Below are 24,825 nucleotides of genomic sequence, written 5' to 3'. Positions count from 1 at the left end.
ATTAACAATTCGAGCTCCCATCGTTGTGAATATACATTTTTGTTTTAAAGTTACTGTTAGATTTTTAGATATTTTATTTAGAACCTTCTTCAAGTTTTTGAGTAACAGTAGATCTATAATTACTTGTCCAGTTCTTTGTCGTATCGCTAGAGGGCAGTGTTACTCTACGCCTCGTCTAATATGACAATCAGCTTCACTTTAGTTCTGTGGTGGTATTCAAAGTTAAATTGATCGTCAGCAGACAACACAATGTCAAGATGACATTCCTTTAAACAACGGACCTTCTGAGTAATCTTCTTGGCACAGGTTATAAATGTTCCACTTTTATTATTATAAATGTTCCACTTTTATTATTTTCTGCCTAAGTTACATGAGTCCTACTGAGACAATGCATCATTCCAATTCCTATTTAAGTGCTCCTCTGTTTTAGTATATTAATATTACCTGTTGTCTGAATGAAACATACTGTCTGTAACCACATGAATTTCCCCTCCTTTTTACTTCAAGCACAGCTTAAGTTTGCTCTGGCTGCAGGAGTAGACGAAGTGAGATGTGAGTGTTAATAGAAGGTGGTCTATTAAAGCAAAAGAGGACCTTGGGTAATTCCCTACACACTAAACGAGGTAAGAACAGATAAACAGATGTTTAACCGCTGTCTTCAGTCAACCATCCCCCGTTGAGGCTGTTACTCGGGTTTAATAAGTAATATCCTGAGTTCGTTTTTCTCTCTAGCATTGTTGAGGATCTGATCTCCAGTCATTTTCATCAAATTCGACAACATAAGAGCTACACTGTTTACAAGATGTGATTAGCACAGATATGAAATAAATCATGATTACGGTGAATTAATTGAATGTGTGACTATAAACTATGCGAAAGAACAGAAGTGCAACAAGTGCATCATTAAACTGCAGAAACATGACTGAAGTGAGTTGAGTGCTTCTCCACAGAAGTGACCATGCAAAGGTTTATCTCGTAAAGTAATGTTCTGCTGCTCGTTCCCAGAAGTGGGAGGGAAAGGGAGTCTAGATGCTTTCTTAGTTCAATAGGCCACCGAGTTCACTGACAGCTGACGAATGAATCTTATCAGATGTCAACCGCTCCTTCCTGGGTAGAACTTCAGTCTCACTCCACAGCTCTAACCATCATGTTTCCCCCCCAAAAAAACATATTGCCTGTTTCATTTTGCATTTAACATAATGCATTGGACTATTAACTACAGGGCTCACAGAGAGAACATGAGGGAAAAGTTGCATAATTTTGCACCAATGCTTCCGTGTTCATATTGTAGTAGACGTCTTTGCTCGGATCTCAGGAAAGGACAGACCACGTACCCCTTGCACTTTTGTGAGCACATTGCCCAGGCCGTTTATGCAAGATATCATTGACCAACAATGCAGTTATGCACACTGATTATCTTGGAAAAATATTAACCTTTTGTGTTAATGATGAATCTTTTGTGAAACCTCGTGGTGCGAATCACAGTGAGACGAGAGGACTTGCCAAATCTTAAAAAGAAGTCTAACAAGGGCATGGCTCATCATCAGCCCCCTTCATACTACTCAAAAAAGTCTGGAAACCAGCCAGATTTACATGAATATGCAAACCTGAGCTGTAGTCCATGTCCTTCCAACCTGCTAAGGGATTCCGTAGGCCTATTAAATAAACACTGAGACAGCATATTCACAAATGGTTCCTGAAGATAAAGAGGTTGAAATTTCAAAGATCGATATGCACTGGAATAGTCCGTGCCACGGCCGTGACCCCAGCGGAGCCTCCGAGAATGTTTGCGTTCGGCGTGCTTTAAAACCTTTATTCCTAAAGACCTTTGTTCGTCCTTGAGAGGTGTGTCCGATTTGCTACCATATGCATCTCAGCAGTTCAATCCACCCAAACTGTGTGTGTGTGCATGTGAAAATGCCTTTCTGCATCTGCTTGTCTGTGTGAACTGCTCTTTCCTGTATCCCCAGGGTCTTGCAGACTCCTCCACGCCGTCATCTTTTGCCGTATCCCACGGTTAATTAGAAGTCGCTGGGTAATGTAAGGTTCCTTTGGAGCCTGCTGAATGAACCCACTGATTAGCCCACAATGCCTCATTACGCTTGGCCTTGTCATTTGGGAATAAGCCATTCAGAGTTAAAGAGCTCACAGCCACTGCATCTCGGCATCCAGGTGTCACCGTTCCAGTCCCGCGCCGACTGTACATTGAAGTTGATCAATGCTGTATACGCTGCAAGCTGGGCTGCTTTCAATGAGCCATTTATTCTTTGAATACGTTTTTGAAAGTCTATAGGATTCTCTTAGCTGTGAAATCAAAATGTCCTCTTTCTTTTTAAAGGATGAGTTTGCGATAAAGTGCTGTAAACATTCCTGCACTATTATGCTCCTACATTAAGACCTGTCCTCAGAGATTCAAAGCAGTTTGAAACACTTTTCAGAGATATTTGCATATTGTTATTGCTTGTAAATTGAGTCACATTTGTTTGCACTGAAGTCAACAATGCGAACATCAACATACATTATATTAGCACACTCTTATAACCTTCAAAAACATGTCGGAGGATCATATGGAGGAGTTTCATGATCCCCTGATCATCTCTCTGTAATATATTTACTCATCAGATGAATCATGCAAATGAAGCGGTTCATTCAGACTGCAAATCTGCAGTCTCGTGGGAAGTACTGCCAGTGTGATGGCCCATGGAAATCAAATAATGAATAATGATAGTCAAATATTATTTTATCCCCATAACCAAGCAATATGGATGTGGATTACAAGATTCTGGTTCTGGGTTTTTATGAATCTGGGAAACCTTGGACGAGAGAACACGTTTAGTACTCATTGGTGATGAGTGTGAATCTGGTGGATTTCTACAATATCAAGGTGTTGGGGAGTGCAGAGAACTTCCAAAATTGCACTCTGGATTCTGTCCAATCAGCAAACTGCACACAGTAAGAAAATCTCATATCTTTCACATCTCCTCCTTTCAACACGTCTTGTGTACATTCAGATAGCTTTGTTCCCTGCATGCTCAACTTGCAGTGATATAAGAAGGTGCAGGTGTTACTGGGAGGATAAAAAGTTCTTCTAAAAGGTGTTTGGAAATTCTTCTCAATATTTTAGGAGAGAGTAGAACACAATGAAATACAATATGATGATCAACATAAACGATAGGCACTTGAATAAAGAATGGGAATATTGTTTTGAGATATTGAGACAAATAAAGCTCAAGGCTTTTTACGTTGAATCTATAAGATTGGCTGAATCTATAGTGTGTGTTTTATGAGGTATTTGGGGTGTGGGTGGTCTGACTCAAAATTAAAGTTGACATGAAACTCAAGTTGCCATTGTATTTTTTCCCCTAGTGTGACAAATTTCCGAGTGAAATATGGCTTCTCGAAGAAGAACAAATTATTTAGATTTTTCTTGATTTTGTCCAAATGGATTAGATCGTTGGATCGTATAAGAAAATATTGTATAGCATATACATTTTTTTTTTATTCAAAAACTTCAAAAGTTAAGTTAGACTTTAGATCATCCAATTATCGCACACTAAAAATCGCGTTTGCCAGTGGAGGTAACCAAATCGCTTTACGTTGGAATCCGTATCGGATTGCATATCGACAAAATTATTTAAATATTGTCATTATGTCACTTTGTTACATATCTATCATACACAAAAAAGTACACAAAAAAAAAAAAAAGTTTGGTTAACTGTGATAGGGCGGTAAAAAGTAGCCTGTTTTTTCGCTAGACAAAACAGATCACACTGACAATAATTTCTTTAAAATCAAATGTCGACAGTATAGACTAACTGAATAATTGCAAATATTGACTTATTCAATTAATTTGCCTTAATAGCCTATGAGTCATAATAACAGTCAACTTAATCATCCTGGTGTAGGCGTTATGATTGTTCATTACAGTTGCGTTCCCTTGAAATGTAATGATAATGGATTTTCTTGGCAGCCAGCCCACATGTAGGCAGGATCAAGTATTTGAGAAGGGCTCTTGATTGTCGTGAGATCATTCGTCGTCTGTCCAGTGGCTGCAATTGGTCGCATGCACGTTTTTTTCCCTCGAAGACTCAAGACTAAAGGATGAAATGAGGCGCAGAGCTGAGGAGCGAAAGGAATGGGCGCATAAGGACAGACGAAACACGCACACGGAGAGAGCTGTGATCTGACTGAAGCTGAGAGAAGATACGAGTGAAGTCTGATCATCACAACACGCGGGAATTTGGATCACATTTAGATCAAGAGGATTTCATTGAAGCGAATGGTGTGAAAGGTAAGACTGCTGAAGGGTTTTATACTCTCGCATAATTCCATTATCTCATCTGCGTTTGTTAAAACAACACTTGGAGAATTAATCAAGAAAAAGCGCGAAAAAGACTAAAATTATTTGCGACATCCCCCCCCCCCCCACTGTTTTGCTACTTTTATTTGTATTGTTATGAATTTTCTTGAATTTATCTTAAAGTCTTAAAGTATAATTTTGGGGAAATCTTTTTGTTCTATTCATTCATTACACAGCATATGCTCCTATTTTAAATCACGCTTGAGGACATATTTTTATATTATGCAGACTATATTATATTTGCTTGCAAATTATTTTCCAGAAGCAGAAGCACACATAACTTTCATATTTCATCAAAAACAATCTTTATATTTCATATAGATTTTGAGTTTTACATACGTTTTTTAATAGGCTATTATTATTATTATTATTATTATTATTAAAAATCTTTGGGATGTCCCAAACATTCCCGATGCTCAAAGAATATACTTGATATGATACCCTACATCTATTTTTAAATTTAGCGCGTTTCATCTTTACTGTGCTGTTGAGAATAGAAATGAAGCCAAGGATGAGTGCTTGATGTTTATTTCAGGATTCAGTAGCAGGTGAAACAGAGAGAGAGAGAGAGAGAGAGAGAGAGAGAGAGGGACAAAGACAGACATGCAAGGGGATTTAACAATGCATTGTGGGCTCTTCTTTTAGTATAACTATTTGACTGCTACGAAATGCCCAGTGCCTTAACAGCATGCCTTTTATCTTTTATGATGTACAACCATGTGCAATCCAAACAAGCTTTAATTGTTTGGATTGAAACAACAATTAAATGTCCATTTTGTTTCGCCCCCTAAAAAAGTAATATGCATATTAGTTATAATGTATAGTTATAGAAGAATAAGCCATCTGCGTCACAACAGCTGAGGAAAACTGACTTAGTGAACTATGCAGCGAACCAGTATAATCTCTTGACCTTAATTTAGACCACTGTTATAGTTAAGTGGGGGTGCCCTCTTGAACAAGCCCGGGCGGCTTCCTCTCTTAACACACATCAGCCGTCTTATCCGACATGAATGACAGGAGCTGTAGTGTCCTGCTTGTTCTCAGGAACAACAATGGTCTTCAGGAAGCACTTCTCACTGGCTGTCCATCAAAATTCAACAAAGTCTTTACTGTTCTTGACCCGCTGAGACACCCCTCCCTCCCCATGTGTTTCTGAAATCCCCCTGAGGCTGCACGGCTTCGGTGAATTCCTCCACTCACTGTCTGTTTCTCTCCCTCCTTAGGTTCAGGGCAAGCATCACTCACACAGCTATAAGGATGCAGGTTTCGGGATCGGGGATTAAGCTGTGGTGTCCGCTTATCTCGCTGGCACTGATTCAGTTTTTCACCCCTGTTTCGGCTCAAGGTAATTGCTGTCTTTATGGTTCTGAACAGTTTGCTCTGGTGCATCGGCTTTTGTGTCTTTGTGTAAAATATGAGATGTTGTCCTTATCATTCGATGTATAATATATTTGAAGGCAAATGGTTACATTTGATTGTGATTTGAACAAAAGGAAACTTTGACCCTTCATGCACCTTCACATCTCCTAAGAGGACTCATTTCAGTGTAATGCCTCTCAGTAAGAAGGTAAAAAGGGCTAAAGTGAGTCTTGAGGGGTTTAGATGGGATAGAGATGTGGAAAAGCATTTAGTCTAACATCACAGGGGACCACAATGATAATATCCCTCAAGGCAGCTTAAAGGCTTAATTGGTCGCTCTGTTTGGAAGGAGTTTCACATTCCTCCCAGACCCTGGAGTGAAAGGTGAAGCTTGCCTTGGATCATCATCCGGAGTGGAAGATAAAGTTTTGATTACTCTCTGATTTTTTTTTGTTTTCACTCCTTATTCCAGACAAGCTCTTGTGTAATGGGCAGGTGTACCCTAAACAGGTTCTTTTCATCCCTAAAATCACTGAAAGCTTATGGTGTGATTTTAAACAGTTCTGTGGCGCATCTGAACAGGGAAAAAAACAAACCAAAGACTTTTAGAGTTAAAGGAATATTCTAGGTTTAATACCAGTTAAGATGAATCAACAGCACTTGTGGCTTAATGTTGATTACCATGAAAATACATTTCTACTTCTTTTAAAAAGAAAAAAATAATCTTGGTTGCAATGAGGCATAAATAGAAGTGAATGGGACTAATCCATAAATGTAAAAAAAAAAAAACTAAATTGCTGCATCTGAAATCACATACTGTCTTAGTTGGTACATTTGGCGAAGAACTTACTTTGTGACTGTTAAGAAAGTATGTTATATATGTCTATATAATATGAATCAAATCTGGACGTATTAAATCCGCCATATTGGCTCGCTTTGCCACGTGACCTACAGTGTCAGTTGCATTACGGTACTTTACTACCATTCACAACTCCCTCTTCCATGGCTTCATGGGATAGTAAAGTGTTCATTGAATGCACACTCCAGAATATCGGCATAAGGAGTTGGTCATTCGGGTACTTTTCACTGTTTTTCCGAATACATGAATTTGGTCATACTACAGTAGGTTTTGTTATAATAGGGAAGTAGTCCCTGAAGAAGGCCCCATGCCGCTACGCGTGGGCATTTTAAAGTTGTCCATTTAGGACATGTCATTTTTGCAATAAAGACATTTTAATTAAGGAGTGCCTCGGCTATCAGAGATTTCTTTTCTCTACACTGCCTCTTAGGGAAGTAGGCATATTTGTATGCAGCAAATGTTTCAATAGTATAGCTACAAAAACTTGCCTATACTTTCATTTTGGCAAAACTCAGAAAACATACCTATACATACAATTCACTGCAGTTTCCAGCTGAAATGACCAATATTATTGATTAATATTGATATTTTTGTGTGGTTCCTTTACAATGCTATGTTATTACCTTAACACACTTATCACGGTGCAGGATTTGTAAACTTATGTATTGCTGTTCTGACATAGTAAACTTGCTCGGTAGCTCACGTGGTACAGCAAATAGATTTGATCTCACGTTTGGTTTATACTATAAGTTAGGTTTAGTGTAGTCTTGTGTAGCCAGACCTTCAGAATGACAGCAGAAGGTCTGGACTCAATCGCAGCTTTCATTGGCCAAGGACCACCCCGAGGACGTCTGACTGACATGTAAAGCAACCAATCACAGTTTGTTTTGTGAACTATTCTGTGAACTTTATATCACATACGTTTGAAAATCCAGTATTTAGTTGATCATGATAAGCGCTCATTGTCACGGTTGTAAACACCATGGCTTTCTTCTTCCATGAGGGCATTTGGCATCATGACGACTTTGTTTCCAGATGGACCGTTAAAGAACGCGATACACACGTCTCCCAGAAATCCTGTTGAATTCATCCAATCAGATGACGACTTTTTGACAGTTTTGTGTTCTATATGTAACAGATATTCAGCCAATGGTCTGTGGACGTCACGTCTGAGCCTGATACTAGGTTTAGGGTAGAGTTTAGTATTGGTGATACATCATTATCAAAAGCAATAAAGCATTAACCCTTTAGTGCCCCTCACTGAACATTTAATTTCAAAACATCGGTGATGCATACAACTAATGTAAATAATTGTTACCTTATTTATGCTGTTCATTTTTTGTGCTAATGAACACTTTGCCACAAATGAGTTTAACTTAGCTTTTTGAATCTGCCATATTCCTTTAACCTGACACAGACGAATAGAAATCATTCTATCGTGTTTGTGGGTACTCGAAGCGTTGGAGTGAAAATGCTTGCAATTGCTGACAATACCCTGCTGAGAATGAATGGGCAGAAGCAGACAGTGATACAAAGCAGTTTGAAGCGGTATGATGAGACATTATGAGAGTGTTTTGGAAGGGTCTTAATTGCGAAGAAGTTTTGGAAAAATGAAACAAAAGAACTGAAGGTCAAACCTAAACAGGCTGTCTGAAATCCTGTCAAAACTCTCCAGCAGTCAAACGCAAAAAAACCCCCAAACAAAACAGTTTTAAAGTAATTGTTGTCTGGATTTACAGGGGCAGCACATCTCATTACAAAACCTTTAATTAAGCAGTTTGTAATGTGTTTTTGCACATTGAGAGATGGGAAATGTAGCCAAGTTTCCCCAATTTTCATTTGGCCATAAATAATTCTTGCTGCTAAGATCTGTGGAAATGTACATCACATCCAGCAGACTTAGACGATTGTAAACTGCAGAATGTTTTTGACTGCTCCCGCTAAGTAAAGTAGGCATTAATATTTTAATTCCCTCAACAGCGGTTTTTGAATTTGTTCAAAACAAGTGCGGAGCCCTCTGACAGGTGAGTAATTGGAAGCATGATGATAAAAGGACACAGTGGATTTCAGAGTAAGAACTATGTGAGTGTCTCCAAAAGGATGAAAGATAACCACATCAAAGACCTACGGATTTGTGGGAGCTCTTTTCTAATATACAGACAGATACAGGACCTCCTGCTCGTATTTCCATCGTTTCAAGTTACAAGTCAGCACTTGTCACCCTTAAACTACCATGGCCATTGTTCTGTTCCTCCCCCTCAATCTCTACAGGATTCTGTTTGGCACGGAACCTTTAATCACCAAAAGCCATGAGACGTGGATACCTGGGTTTTGCTAAGACAGTTTTCCAAGGAATAATCTATGAAACTGTCATGATACTGCTTCCAGAAATCAGAAAAAAAAAATTCTATGTTCTTCTTTATTATTCATGGCTCATGAGTTTTAGTATCCTAACATTGTTGGATTTACTTTCCGAATTGTATCTCGCATAAATTTTTTCATCTCTGTCATGGTGTGCAGTAGTGAGCTGGCACCACACGCTTTCCCCCTCTATATTCGTTACTTTATACGTAGATGGACCGTGGTGAAAAATGTTCCAGATTCTCTAGATGGCTGGATCTATATCAGAACTCATTCCATCCCACTCGCATGAATCACTAAGAATTATTACTGAAACTTTCCATGACACTGACACCTCGACTTTTTAAAAAAGCACATACAGTACCATTTTTAGAATAAATATATTTATAGAAATTAGCAAACAAATATTTTTATTTCATTTATTTGAAATATAAATGTATCAATAACAAACATTTGGTCCCAAACCAGATGAGTGACAGATGAGTGACGGCTTCATTTAGGCTAAACTTTCAACCTAACTACTTCCAACCTGGTTTCCTGCTGGGTAGTTTCCACTTTAGAGAGATAGAAGCATTGATATGTGTTACTATACATGCTGATTGATGGAAATGAGTAGTCCCCCAAAGACACATATTTGGACTGATTGGTGTGGGTGTCCATGAGAAGATGCTCACCACACAGGAAACCCAGCAGTGTTCCGTTCCTCAGGTTGGTGCGCCAAGATCAGTTTTATGTCTCCTCTCTGTCTCCTAAATGCCCTGTTTCCAATAGTATTGAACTCTGGGTTTCATTCTTAGATATTTCCCCCTTTTCTGTTAGTGCCAAGATGGTTTCTTCATATATAACTCGTGTAGCACCTCCGTTTCTTTCTCTGAGCAGAACTGTTGCATGTGAAGTATATAAGAACAGAGAAACATTGATTTATCAATGTTTCATTATCTTATGTGTGATGTTTGGGTGTGGTGATTTCTCATAGGAATAACACACAGTTTACAACTCATTATGGGTCAGAGGTGATTTTGATGCTGTATAAAAATGTTTAGGATTTAATTATTAAAGATGACCCCTAATCAGTTGTTTATGGCCATAAACTGTAGTAATAGTTGAACTGTTTAAGACTTGTCTTCCTCTTGAACCTAACTGGTATTTAGGATGCTACGCTTCTGACCTCTTCTTTCAATAACCATCTTCTCATTTTTAATGAGTCAATAACTTTCCGTTCCTGATTTTATGTGCATTTTGTCAGATATACAATAAAATAATTATATAAAGTCACCTTACATTTCCACAGATTAATGTAAACTTAAAAATGGTCATTGCTAATGACTTGAAACATACCTTTAAATGGTATGGTAATTCCTCTGAAAAAATATTTGTGTTTTTTTTTTGTCATAATATGCACATTTTTAGTTTATAATTCAATTTTTTCCTTTGCAGTTTCAGCCCCACGAAGACTTCGATTTAAAGTTCTGAGTGCAGGCAAGCTACTTGTCACATGGAAGGAACCAAAAGGAGAATATGAAAGCTACAAATTTATATATAATAGTGAACCAGGTAAGAAGCAATGTGGTCAGTCAATATTAATGAATGTAGTGGTACGTTATTGTATACAAAGGTTTGCTTTTAATGTGGATCTAAATCCAGAATTAACAAAATACAGTCTCTGTTTTAGTTCTTTTGAGCCAGACTTGTTTCTTTAAATGCTTTCTTCACTTCCCTCTGTGAGCTTCAACAGATGTATTTGTTAACCTTGCCAGATCTGAAGGACTCTTTGTTTCTTCACATATTTGACAATAGTCCTTGTCTGGAGCTTTGATACAACTCCCGATAGCACATAAACAGCCAAGGTCACTCTTTGGCTTTATATAGACCAGGTGCACTAGCCATCAGTTCTGCAAACTTGCCCCTTTGTTAAACTCTCACAGCCCCCTTTTCTTGGGCAACAATGAACCATGTCTAAACTCGTTGTTTCTTAGAGCACATTCCAGAACTCTGTGTATATTAGGCCTAATTCCATAGATATTCATCAGCCAGTTAGACATTCCCAACAGATGGGAAACGCACTCGTCTCAATTATAACAGCTCATTTGCTGTGTTTCTATGTGCAAAGTGGCATTAACGGGCATGGCAGTTCTCTCTATTGGACAGAATTGAGCTGGAAGTGATGGAACAAGGCCGAATGAGGACTGGTGATAGTTTGCATTAGAGCGAGTCAATGCTACTCTGTTGTGATTGAGATGAGGAATGTCTGGCTGCAGTACCTGGTCAAAATCTAGGAGGTCAGATGGAGGTCACTGTTAGATCTAGCTGTTTTTTATGGTATCTGATGTCCCACAACAACATCGGCAACTTGTAGCAGTGCTCCATACCAAAAAATAAATAAAATAAAATAGCAAGGGTGCCTTTGGCTCCTAAAATGAGCTTGAGAAATTACAGAATGTATTCAAAATTAACATAACACCAAAGCCGATAAAGTAAGCTTTTGTTTTAAACAGTTAACTCTGGTGATGTTCATAACATAGATGCACATCATGTAAAAAATGTTGGATACTTGATAGCTGCAGGAATGTTAGAGGAGACTGACAGCTGGTCATAGTCTGCATGGCGCTGCGTGATTTGTTCCGTTGATTTACTATATTGGCAATTGTTGTGTTGTTTATAGGTGAGATTATATTGCATCATTAACTACCACAGTTTTGAACCTGCTGCAATGTTTTTATGTTCAAAATCCTTTTTATCAATATTTCACATATCACGCTCTCTTAAAAACTGTCTGATTCACTGCAACTGAATATAAGTTTAATATAGTATTAATTTGCTTCAACTTGATGCTGTCCTTCTAGGGGACTATTGTTTTTTTTACAAAGATATATTTATGTAATGCAGACAGACTTGTAAGAATAATTCTGCTTGTTTGGGAAAATGTTGTGGTAATTATTGTTTAACATTTTTAACTTTCTTTGGGAAGCATAATACCAATATTCAAATGTTTTTTAAGAATACTATTTTTTGTTTATTCTAGAAAACAATTAATTTATAACTTTTTTGAGAGTGCATTTTTATTTACACGCTGCCATACAGTATTAACAACCAGTCAGAAAATAGACTGATTTCACAACTAAAAGTATAAATATCACAGTAAAGTTTCCTGGTTCATTTTGAATCAGATAACCACAATTTGACTCGCATTTCACCAAAGATTTCTGTGAACTTTGGGCAATTCGCTTACTAAGTCTGATTCAAACCACTAACTAACAAGGCTGTTTCATGAATCGTTTTGATCGACTAATCAAAAGAACCGGTTTATAAGAATCATTTTATCTCAGCTTGTGCTGTGCTCTTGCAGGAAACACTAGGGCTGTGTCTGAAATCGCCCCATATACCCTTAAATAGGGCACAATTTGAGGGCAAAGCCAATTGTAGTGGTGTCTGAAATCATAGTGGACGTTATTAAGTGCACTCATTCAATCCCACAATAACGTGTGTACAACCGATGTACACTCAACAGCTAGATAATACCCATAATGCACTATGAGAGTCGTGCGCCAAATTTATTCACGCGTCTGACCAGAAGATGGCGCTTTCAGCCGAATGATCCATCCATCCATTTTCCAAACTGTTAGTCCAATGTGGCTACAGCATAATATCATACAGGTATAAATTCCTTTTTAATTAATTATTCAATTGTTTAATTAAGGTTTATACATAGTTTCCATGAGTTCAAGATCAATCTTTTAATGTCTACTGGAGCTGTCAGTTTGCTAAGTTTCAAATGAATAAATGTACCAGCAGCCATATCACCCTGTAGCCCAAGACTGGTTGCCCACTGAAGCTAAGCACGGTTGAGCCTGGTTAGTACCTGGGTGGGAGACCTCCTGGGATAACTAGGTTGCTGCTGGAAGAGGTGTTAGTGAGGCCAGCAGGGGGTGCTCACCATGTGGTCTGTGTGGGTCCTCCTAACGCCCCAGTGACGGGGACAATATATTGTAACAAGCACCGTCCTTCAGAAGAGATGTTAAACCGAGGTCCTGACTCTCTGTGGTCATTAAAAAATCCCATGACACTTCTCGTAAAAGAAGTCCTGGCCAAATTCCCTCCGTTTGGCCCTTGCCAATCTTGGCCTCCTAATAATCCCATCCATTGAATTGGCTCTATCACTCTCTCTCCTCTCTCCACTATAGCTGGTGTGTGGTGAGCGCGAGCCGTTGTACTGTGGCTGCCGTCGCATCATTCATGTGGATGATTGTACAGTGCTTTGGGTGTACAGTAGTTCATTCATTCATTCATTCATTCATTCATTCATTCATTCATGCAGTCGTTCGTTCGTTCGTTCGTTCGTTCGTTCGTTCGTTCGTTCGTTTGTTTGTTTGTTTGTTTGTTTGTTTGTTTGTTCGTTCGTTCGTTCGTTCGTTCGTTCGTTCGTTCGTTCGTTCGTTCGTTCGTTCGTTCGTTCGTTTGTTCGTTCGTTCGTTCATTCTCATTCATTCATTAATTTTCATAGTACATATGAAATCGCTATTTACATGCCTTGTTTATTCATTCATTCACTATTAAACAGCAAGCACAAACTATGCAAAAGCGGCAGCCCTTCGACACACTCAGTGTCCGAATTCACTGACCCGTTTTCATTCACTCTCGCGGTACTTTGATGTCATACACTATTCGGATTAAGCAGCACCACTTCAAGTCGGACATACCTACTGACACGTACTCTAGTTAGATATAAGAATGCATTCGGATGCACACAAAGGTATGTTTTGGCCCAGGACATATACGGTACTTCCTCTTATAAATTTCCTGGCTTTAGAAGGTATACGTTTTTCCTGAGCATAAACAAAAACTGAATAAACAAAGTAACAAAACATCGTTTTCGGTTCGGTAGCAGCTTTGGCCAATTATGAAAATGTTGTATTGGGAAGCACACATTGATTTCTATCTATTCTTAGAGGTAACTACAGTATAGACAATTTTCCCCTCGAAAGTCATTTGCTCCACTCTTTTTAAAAATCAAAGCAGGAAGTGAGACGTTTGCTTGTGACAAAGCGATTCTGTCCTTTGGTCTCGTTTAAACAAATGAGAATTGGAGTTCTTTGATGTTGTCGTAAGAACCAGTGACAGTTTTCTGTCGGCAGCAATCTTCTTTTACTTTCCTATGAAGCGTGAAGTGCAAAGTCATCGGCAAACTGTGGCTCTCCAGTTCTGACTCCCTTTGCTCTGAGTCTAACCCCAATCATGCTCCCGCTGCTGCTGAATAAGCAACTTTCCCTCCCCTTCTATTGATCTCTCGGTAAGCCACGAGGATTTTAATCAGGATCATTGGTCAGAGATCTGAATTGCAGGGGCAGGCTTCTTCATCACATTGAGGGACTGTGATACGAGTATGCTGTTCAGGCATGACTGATTAAAAGAAGCAATACATGTTGGCTGCACTTCTAGTTCATTCATCACTGTGTTTTTTTGACTATTTTAAATCATTCAGCCCCTTAAAGGGATACTTCACCTAAAATTGACTTACCCTAATGCTGTCCCAGATGTATACGGCTTCATTCTGTGGAATGCAAATTGAGATTTTTATAAAAATAACCCATCTTTGTGAATCCATTTAATGCAATGGATGTAACCCTAAACTCTCACACACATAAACACACACATAGGTTTTGCTTCAGAAAACATTGATTTATCAACTAGGGTCGTATGGATTACCGCAGTGTTCATCAACTTTTGTCCATGTTAAAAAATGTTTCTAAAGATTTCAGGTTGTGTTCACCTAAAGCAAGTAAGTCATACATCTGAGACAGGATGAGGATGAGCAAATTTAATTTTTTGGGTGTCATATCCCTTTAAGTTAGTGAAAGTTGTTTCTTTCTTTCCTAGTTGACAAAATTACCCAAAGCAAACATTTCTTTGAAGTCATAATCCCAGATTTGTCACCAGGCAGGGATGTCATGAAGCGAGAAAGATGAGTTTGTGGCCAAGACCTTTTTAGAACAGACCATTTGTCACTGTCAATACTGTAAATAAACTTCATGAAGTTGTTTGCTGTGCACTGACCATAAAGCTACCACCCACATATTGTATTTGGGTGATAACTTGGCATCAAAACTTTTCAGGCCAGTACTATTCCTCCTCTGGCTCGATTCGTGGAAGAGTAGAGCAAAGCTGTTTTGGACGGGGTTGTTTATCAGGCTATTTTGGACATTATGTGCATCTGGAAACTTTGATCAGTTTGTTTTAGATGTCCGGGGTTGATATAATGGGATACTCAATTCATCAACAACTGTGAGTGTTTTTGAAATTGTTAATGGACCATCTATCCATGGACCGGTTTGCCAACCAGACCAGACTTTTCACCAAGCAAATACTCAGAAAAGACAATGAATGGACAAATTCAGCATTTAAAATGCGTTTCAGTATTTTTATTTATCCATTTGTCAAGTAAAAAAAATTGAATTGGTAATTTAACATGTGGGAGCGACCAATGCACTCCCAACTGAATTTTATTTTAATTAATTAATTTTTTAATTACATTTCAAAAGTTGCATTCAAAATGAGGGCAACACTGTATTTAGTGTCTTTGTTACACATGTTGCCTGCACTTACTATAGTAATATCAGTAAATTGTGCATAATTACAAGCAACTAACCCTAAAACAAACCCTACTCCTTACCCTAATCCTATAGTAATTACATGTTGTTAATTCATATTACTCAGTACTTCATTATATAATTACACTGTGACAAGGACACCTTAAAATAAAGTGTAACCAAATTGAGTTATATATCATCTTCTTGTTATAATTTTTACATAGTTTTTATATTTATACTTTTTTGGCAAAGGGATTTGTTTATTTTGTTCCCTCCAGAGTATTAATTATCAATAATAGCATTATCATTGCGAGCATTATTCCCCTCTGACATTGCATCTGAACAAGCTGCGTGGCATTGACAGTCAGACAATAAAGAACTGGTTTTAATAGGTTTCTGAATAGCGACAGACATGCAAGACAGTGCATACTAACTCTCCTCTTTCTGATTTCTCTGATTTGTTTCTGATGACAGGTGGGGAAACAAGCGAGTTGCAAATTGCAAGGGGAGTGAATAAAGCAATAATAAAGGATTTTAATCCCAGGAAGGAGTATGCAGTCAAGGTTATAGCTGTGAGTGGAAACCTGCACAGCCGAGCACTTCAGGGAAAATACACTGGTATGAAATACCTTGTTTCTTTGAAGCAATCCCGCTGAAACGGATTGCAAGTGAAAATAATGTGTTTGATTGTAGCCTCCTGTGTGTTTTAAGACAGAATTGAAATAGTGCCGTGACAATAACTGCTTCAGTTGTACATAGGGACACAGTCTATAGAAAATATATAGGGCTACATGTTTACAATTAGTTTACATTTTGTTATACATATCTAATATTTATATACTGTATCTATATGTTTGCATGACAGTATTTTGGATTTTAATCCCTGATTTGTCTTCAACAGAAGACCAGAGCAGTGATGGAGACACCACTCAACCTCAAAGACTGAAAGAAGCTGGACCCGTGGAAGAGGGCAATGAGATCTCAGGAGGTAGAGCCAATGTTTAACCTCTCCAGATGGAAATTTGACTGCTCAGATGTTGCTTTTTCATAGTAGCTCAGGATCCTGGAGTTCTCGGTGACTTTTCAAGTTTCAAGTTTGTTTCAGATGTTAAAAGTCCTTTTTTCATACAGTAATAATCTGCTCTCATGAGCAAACGTAACTATTTTATGAACTGTCGATTTCGTATGAAGATTGGGGTGTAAGCAGGTCGTATGAAAGCGTAGGAATGAGGTCTGAGGTCTATGAATTCGCCAATTTGTCAATGTGTAAAATTTCAATTGAATTGCTCTGAATTGAGAGCGTGTTGTTAAAAGATTAAAAAAAGATAGCTCAGGTTAATTTCTCCCTAGTCTTGTGAGGATTTGTTGATTTTGAAATCTCTGATTTTTGATGGCAAACTTTGGTATCTTGGGAAATCTGAACACAGTTTGTGACGTTGTTGAATGCATGTGAGGCTCTTTTTCGGCAAGATGCAATGCATGAAAATCGCTCATTTCAGAGACAGCTGAGATGTTAAAATGATCTCTCTTGTGATTTTTCTTTCCTACGGGTTCCTCTCTCTTCTGGGTCTCACTTTTGTCTTCTTTTTTTATGGCAGTTCTTTCTTTTATCTTTCACTTTTTAACATTATACGCTATATGAATTTCTCCATTCGATCTTCTGAGACTTATTTTTGCTGTTTCTCCAGTGAGAGCTGCCCTCCTGTCAAGATATTTCAGCCACGACTCTGTCAATGAAGTATGAGAACCCAAACTGGCTGAAGTTGCAGAGGGCACCTCTCTGTAGGTCCCATCTTTGCCGGTTTTAATATCCCTGGCATACTTGACAAAATGAGCATGTACAGGAAGTCAAAGTCAAAGATGATGTTCCTGTCTGAATGTTTCCTCTGGAGTCTCTCAGGGCCAGACCTTAGCCACAACTCAGTCAAATATCACAGCAATTTGTTACAGTTCTGAGGGTATTATGTACACAAAAGTATTCATGCTGGATTTTTGACCAAAATGAAAAGTACCAATGAAACGAGAAGGATGAATGCGAGGGAAAGGTTGACTTGACTCTGCACGAGACGTGTCTCCAGCCCTTCTAAGCTAGCTTTTTGCTGGACTCAAAAGAGAGTTCAGCTTTGTTTAGCTGTGAACATTGATGTTTAATGGGTGTAAAAACAGCGCAGGCTGCTTGGAGGCTGAAATGTGCCCTTAAGTGAAGCATTTAACTTGGGTCCCTCTGTAGGACGGCAGCTTTTGTGCTACATGGTCTCGCATCTGTTGTTCGGAGTCTTTCTTTTCGAGCCCCTCAGTGCGCCTGCCAAATGGCAGAAGTTTGAAATTGGTATGGCTCACACAGACCTTAGCTGTCCCGTTTTCCTCTTCAGACTACCGCCAGAGTGGGCAGGATTTGGCACATGGACTCCAAGTGGGTGGTGGAGCTCTGATTCTGTTCAGTTTTGTAGACCTTATGCCTCGGACTCTTGGTCCGTATGAATTAGCTCAAATGATCTATAGGGAATTTTAATAACTAATCATGAATATGATTAATATTCTGCATATTACTTTACATTAAATTATCGAAATTGAAAGTGGATTATATGAATACATGAATAATCAATCACAACGAATTATAATTCCTCATTCATATATCAATAATCTTACTTAACTTCGATTATGGGATAATCTTTAAGGGAAATTAATGTAATTATCAAATCGTCGTTCGTCCAGCGACCAACTGTCAGATTAAGTGATTAATCTCTCAATAAAGCTATCCTTTCTTATAAACTCCAAGAAATATTAACCTTCTGGCCTTGAATATTAATTTTCCTGTGTTTATAAAATTAAACTACTTAATGTAGTTAATATTGAGCGCGCTGGCAGCTCTTGGATCTTATCTCATTGACTCGTTTTACAAGCATTTCCGGGAAACAGTTGAATATATTGTTTTAATAAATGCAAACTACAAAATATAACGGAATACACATAGTGATTATAGTTTTGTACATATCTTACATGTGGACAAACAAGACGAATAACAGATGAGAGAGATAAAAAGAGAGAGAGAGATTATTCTGCTTTAAGCTGGTGCTCTTTAGCAGTGGTAACGCACACCTCGCACGCGCGGGGAGCGATTTACAGAGGTTTTTGGTCGTGCGTTTGAGAGAGAGAATAAGAGGGAGAGAATGAGATCGAGGGCCGGGGCGCGCTCGATTTGAATGCGGAACAGAGAGAGAGGGAGCGAGGGAGAGAGTGCTCTGGGGCCCGCGCTCGATTTGATTGCGGGACAGAGAGAGGGAGATAAAGAGAGGATGAGAGAGAGAGAGAAAATGGTCACGTGTGACCATAGAACAGCAAACATTACAGACCTTTGAGAGAGACATCAATCAAAACAAACCTTAAAACATTAACACTCGTCAGAGTTGGATACTTGCAAAAAGGTTCGTTTGTGTGTGATGAGCTGTGTCCAGCATGCGCGTGTTCTCGTGTCTGAGGCGCGTTCTCCCGTGTCGTTTCGGAGCAGGGCGCGTGCTCGTTGCCAGAGCACGTTTCCGCGGGAGCTTTGAAAGCTGGTTGCAAGGGAAGTTGCTGAAGGAATTCAGGCTTCGTTCGCTCGACAAAGGAGAATTTGAAAATGAAACAAAAGAAACTTTATAAAGGAAATAAAAAGGACGGACTCCAGAGGAGTCCGATCGCGGACTTCACATGATGAGCAGACGAGGGAGCAGGGGAGAGAGATTATGGGAGAGCGTTTTTGCTTTTAAGGAATGTAAGGATACGCCTTTTCCTGGGACAAGAGCGAATCGGATCCTCTGATCTAGAGCGGGAGAATGTTCCTTTGTTTGTAAAGACACACCCACTCTGACTATGTCCTGTGAGATCAAATTTAACATTCATATTTAGAAGTATGGTATTTCCTAGAATAAATGCATATTATTGTGCCTTGCAGTCAAGATTCAACTCCGTTAGGTCTCAGGATTTAAAATAGTATCAAACATCTTCGGGTTACATTTAGGAATACAACATTTGATTGTTATGCATTAGTATAGACATTTTAAAGTTTAATTAATACATGCTATAATTGTAAACTGAACCCAAATCTGTCATGACACATAAATGGCAACACATAATACATTTGGTAATGTTTTAAATATGAAACGTTTAAGGAAACGTTTGTGTGTGTGTGTGTGTGTGCATACATTCCAGAGGGACTATGGTGGAAGCCCTTTCCTTTGTGCCTTTGTGGAATGTGGTGTCACGTTACATGTCTCTTCGTGTGTGTGTGTGTGTGTGTGTGTAATGGAGAAAGAGACAAAGCTCTCGTCCGGTCACACAATGAATGAAGTGTTTGTGTGATTCACTATTAGCTAATTTGGTAAGCATCTGTCATTTTCAATGTTGCTACATATTCCCCCTTTTTGTTCGATTAAGTCAGGGGATGGACTTCATCGAACAACAACTTAGCACAATGGATGACAGGTGGTTTCAAGGCTGTTGGCTCAGCTCACATGGGGTTGAGGTGGTCGATGGTGTGGGGTTCTGTAAGAAACCGCCGACGCGGCTTTGTGAGCTTGGCTGTGGATGTTCACATCTCGTTGAGTCTGGCACAGGGTGAAGGCCAAGACGAGTGTCGGTGCGTGGTCGGTGACCTTGGAAAGATCCAACAGTAGCAGCTGCGGTCCAGGTTTGGACACAGGTGAGGTATTCAGGCTTGGCGGTTGCCCATGCTTGGAGGGCTGTGTTGCCAGGAGCAATGTTCGTGAGTTGGGACCCCCTTTTCTCAAACCAGAGATCTCCTTCTGGATCTAGGGTGACGTTGTAGTTCTTAAAGGATGGGAGTTCCAGTGCTGTCTGGTACTCTTTGCTCGGAAGATGGTACCCTGACAGGTTACCGAGGTGTGAGATGGCACCTGTCAGTACTTGAGTCGGCATACTCGGGTTGAGCAGGTTGACACGGCTGGTTGTATCATGCTGTTCGTGAGTGACAGTGGCTGGGTGCGCAGGTGTGTTAGCCAGCCATCGTTCACCTACAATCTTTGCTTGTGTTTCTGTGACTTGTGTGCGAGGCTTAGCTTCAGCAGGGCAGCGTGTGTGGCTGACCAGGGGTTGCAACTTGTAGATTCCTTCAGTGTTGTCTCTGAGGACGGGCTTGCTAGGGCAGAGAGAGTGACTGTCTTTGGTCAAGGTGCACCCGTGCAGGTTTGAGGCCGGGTACAGCAGGGTGTCGCTGTCGTGGTAGGCCACTACGTCTGGAGTGCATATCTTGAACTGGGTCCTGCTTTTCCAGGACCCGATGTTGACAATGTCTTTGAGCCTGTAGGCTCGGTTTGACTCGATGATGGGTAGGTTTAGGAGAAAACCCACTTCTCTCTGCTCGGGGTTGACGTGAAGTGGGGTGGCGCAACCCAGAGAGTAAGCAAGGTGTGTTTGTAGAGGGTCAGCTGGCGTGGTGATGCTGGAAGCCAGCACAGTTCGCACAAGGCTTAAGGGTTTCAGGTACGGTGGGATTGCACCTGTGGCTAGGCTGTCAGTGGAGGAGCTAACCTCCCACAGCATGTCTGTCGTTAGTGCTGTAAACAGCGGAGTCTGGGCAAAGTCTTTCTGGAAGATATTAAACAGCGGTTTCATTGAGTTCACAGTCTGGTTCGCTGCGTTGACACTGGACATACCAATGTTAAACAGAGTTCTGGCGGCAGCTACGGCTCCGAGCAACGCTCCCAGGAACCGTTCGGATCGGTGGTTGGTGCTTAGGAGTCCTGATTGTGTAACAGTCACTTTCTCAAGTTGGTTGAGCATGTGTTCGACCTTGGCCTTGGCATGCGAGAGGGAGTCCTCTGTCCGTTGGGCACTTGCCCAGATGTATGGGGCTGCGGTGCTGGGGTAGTGTGCTCTGTAGAGCGGGCGGGACTGGATGAGTCGACCATACACTGGCTGAGTGTAGGTTCCGCAGTCGGTGATCAGGAGTCTCAGTTGTTCTCTCGGTGGCAGCTGTCCTCTGGATGGCTGACAGCACAGCATGACGACCCACAGCAGCAACCTGGTACAGATGACAGAGAGAGAGAGAGAGAAAGGGAAGGAAGAGGCAAACGAGGGTTGTCTTTGGTTGGACAGGGCAGTTCTTTTGCTTTGTGGGTGGCAGCTAGGTTTAGCTCGCCTTGGCCCATGTTTTGTCACATCTTTCTGCCAGCCGGTCGCTTGCTTCAATGTCTCGTCAGTGACTCTGGTGTTGTGTTGTGCCGCACATGATGCATCATAGATAAACATTGGCATGACCCCCCTTTTGCAACTGTTCACCACAAGCTTTTGCGCTGTGATGTCAACAGGTGCAGAACCCGTAATGTTGTGTGTATGCAGCGTGTGCATGTTATGCAGCGGTTTGAGGCACTGGCTGTCAGTGAGCTCAGACGGCGTGCAAGGGTGGAGGGAGGGGTATAAGTGGTGGCAACGCAAAGTCTTTGTTGTGGTGTCAGAAGCCCGCATGTCCGCTATGTTGGGTGTTGCAGACAGCGGAGCCCGCGTAAGCGGGACAGTGTTAGGCCGTGTAGCCTGTAAAAGTCTTATGCAGTGTGTAGTCGTTGCAAAAGTGAGGGCGGGTGGGTGGGTCGGGTGTGACCACCGCTTTCCGTTTAGTGCGCCAGGCTTGGCGCGGGCATGAGTTTGGTCATGTGGCTGCAGGTCAGTCTTGACCTTGGCGCAGCATTTGTTAAAGTCTTTTGTGGGCTGGAAGGTGCAGGGTAGCGAACTTGAAACTTGACCTGTTGCTAAGTCTGTGTCGTTGTGACTGGCTGTGGGAGTTCCCATGAACTGTGTGACCTGACAGTCTGGCTCTGTGGAAAGTCTCGTGACCTCTGTGATCTGACAGTCTGGCTCGGGTGGCCTGTGTGACTGGATGGGGAGAGGTTCTGGCACTTGGGCCCAAAGAGTTCGCTTTTTGAAGTCCAGTAAGGGCTCGAAACGATCCAGCAGGTCTTTGCCAATGATGAGTGGATGAGTGTTCATTGGTGAAACGTACACAGGGTGAGTCAGCGACATAAAACCTATTGACAGGTGGATTAGAGTTAGCTGTTCGAGCCGGATGCTATTTTGGCTGTATGACTGCACATTTAGCTCACAAGTGTGGGATTCAAAAGTTCGATTCTGCCTCTTAGCTTCGACTTTGAGTCTTTTGAAAAGTTGAGATGAGATCACAGTGAGGTCTGCTCCTGTGTCTATCAAGGCTTCAAGTTTCACTTCCTTCTCCAAAGTGCAGGCTAGGTAGGGTTTCCTGGTCACCCCCCTTTCAAGAAGGTTTCCCAGAAACTGTGGCACCGGGGCTGTTGTTGTCAGCCGGAGTGAATGGTAGGTGTTGTCAGTTTGTGATGCAACAATGAGTGAGTGAGTGGAGCTGCTATTTGGTGATGTAACAGCAAAGTTCATGGGTTGCGATTTGATAACAATGTCTGGTGGGTTGTCCCCGGGAGGGGCGTGTGGCTTGCTGCGGGGGCAGCTAGCCGGAACAGCACTTCCTGGGACTTTGTGATGTTGGTCCCAGGTGTGATGTGTTGTGCTGTTTCGTGTAGTGTGTGCAGCTGTCAGCTGTGGTGCTGGAGCGGAGCTGTCACTTTGTGGTGTGACAGCTAGCTCTGTAGTCTGTGGGGGACGAGCAGTGTTCGTGGTGCTTGGCTCAGGCAGATGGCAGTCAGACAGGGTGTTGGTTTCAGTTCTTATGCTTAGACATAAGATGTCTGGTTCGTCCTTGTCTCTCTTGCGATGTTTCTTGTGAAGAAACTCTTTCAGCATCCTCACGATCTCTGCTGTCTCCGACGTGGCTGCACTGTGTTTTTCTGGTGTGCGATGAGGCTTGGGCTTACCAGTAGCATGTCGAGAGGGGTTCCAGGGCCGGCTTTCTGGGCTTGGAGTTCTGGACGGCAGGTGATGCTGGTTCCAGAATCTCTTAGAGCGCTCGCTCCGATGCGTTGAGTGAGCACCGTCACGGATGTGCTGCCCTCTGCTGGCTTGGAACGGTCTTGACTCTCTGTGGTAAAGTCTGTGACTGTGGTGCTGTTGGGCACCCTCTGTGTCTAGCTCTGAGCAGTGCTCAGAGACAGAGTCGATTGTGGGGTCTTTTACAGTCTTTTTCGAAATAGTCTTTTGCTTGGTGTAAGCTTTGTGGACCAAGTCTCGTAGCTGTTGGGTGGACATGCTACGTGGACAGGCCAGAACGCCTAAGTGGTGACTCACTGTGGGATGCAGATTTCGGAGGAACAGCGTCCTGAAGTTGACATCTTCTTCCATACCGGGCACGTTTCGTGCTCCGAAGTAGGCGTGTCGGAGTCGGCCGTAGTAGGTCTGTGGGTGTTCAGGTCGGGCCTGTTTGATGTCCATGGCGGTGAAGACCCCTTGTTCTGATTCTGGATCAGAGAATTCACGGATCAAAGCTTGTCGCAGCTGCTGGTAGTCCCTTTTGACAGTCTCTGGTTGACGGTCTAGGAAGCTGCGCACGTCACGGCTAGACGTAATTCTGAGCAGGTAAAACTTGTCCCAAGCTGTCACGTTGGCGACAGTTTGCAGGTGAAAGTCAATGTCTTGAAGGTAAGCATGTACATCATGGCCTCCTGCAAGGTTTGGAGTGAACGTGGGGATGTTTCTGGCCAACTTGTCAAAGTCTGTGGGGGAAGAGCTGTGGCTGGGGGCCCAATCCGTCTGGAGGGGATTCTGACCCTTTTCAGCTCCGCCCCCTTCAGCTTTGGGAGCCGTGCCGCGTTGAGCGGTAAGTGTTCTCTGTGAGGGCTCCCCCCTTTCTGCTGACAGGGGTTTCTGTTGGCTGGCTGGTGTGTACCGGCTGGTCAGGGGAAACTTTGTGGTGTGTGTTTCCCCTACCCGGTCACTATTAAGTCTGTAAGAATGTCTCAGTTCTCTGTGAACAATGTCAAGTTCGTCTCTGAGATCATGTCTCTGCAGAGTAAGCTCATGGATTTCAGCTCTGGCCACCTGTAAGTGTTTTTCACAGGCTGTGGCTTTAGCGTTTTTGTCTCTTAGTTCAGTCTTTGCTCTCTCGAGGAGAGTGTCACTTTGTTGGAGTCTTTCGTCGAGTTCTTTACAGGTTTCATTCTCCGACTGTTCTCTTTGGTCTGTGTCGAGGCGAAGATCTTGCAGGGCCTTTCGAAGTCTTTCTACTTCTTTCTGTAGCTCTGGATCTGTGTCGTTCTCTTTCACGGTCTGGAGAAGAAGCTTGTCTAGATGACTTTGGGTGTGGGCCTGGTTCCTCCGGGCCTCCTCTGCTTGAAGCTTTAGCGCTGCTGCTTCCTGCTCCAGGTTGATGTGGCTCCTTTCGCTGA

General features: G+C 41.5%; 1 protein-coding gene across 6 annotated transcripts in view; it reads left to right on the top strand.

Annotated features, from left to right (window-relative positions):
* Window positions 1–515: 515 nt before the first annotated feature.
* col14a1a (collagen, type XIV, alpha 1a) overlaps window positions 516–24,825 on the top strand; it is a 137,595-nt gene continuing 113,285 nt past the window's right edge. For 3 of the 6 annotated variants that reach the window (XM_079625846.1, XM_079625847.1, XM_079625842.1), the window contains exons 1-5: window positions 4,030–4,291; window positions 5,584–5,705; window positions 10,377–10,493; window positions 15,998–16,141; window positions 16,425–16,511. In XM_079625846.1, the coding sequence (XP_079481972.1) occupies window positions 5,618–5,705; window positions 10,377–10,493; window positions 15,998–16,141; window positions 16,425–16,511 (436 nt within the window). In that variant the 5' untranslated portion in view covers window positions 4,030–4,291; window positions 5,584–5,617. Of the gene's footprint in view, window positions 624–4,029; window positions 4,292–5,583; window positions 5,706–10,376; window positions 10,494–15,997; window positions 16,142–16,424; window positions 16,512–24,825 lie in introns of those variants that run through there. The other 3 variants (XM_079625843.1, XM_079625844.1, XM_079625845.1) reach the window with 3 other exon arrangements.

Source organism: Phoxinus phoxinus (assembly GCF_949152265.1).
Source record: "Phoxinus phoxinus genome assembly, chromosome: 10".
Classification (NCBI taxonomy): Eukaryota; Metazoa; Chordata; class Actinopteri; order Cypriniformes; family Leuciscidae; genus Phoxinus; species Phoxinus phoxinus.
Note: the sequence above shows the minus strand (reverse complement) of the source record. Positions and strands in the feature narration are given on the sequence as shown.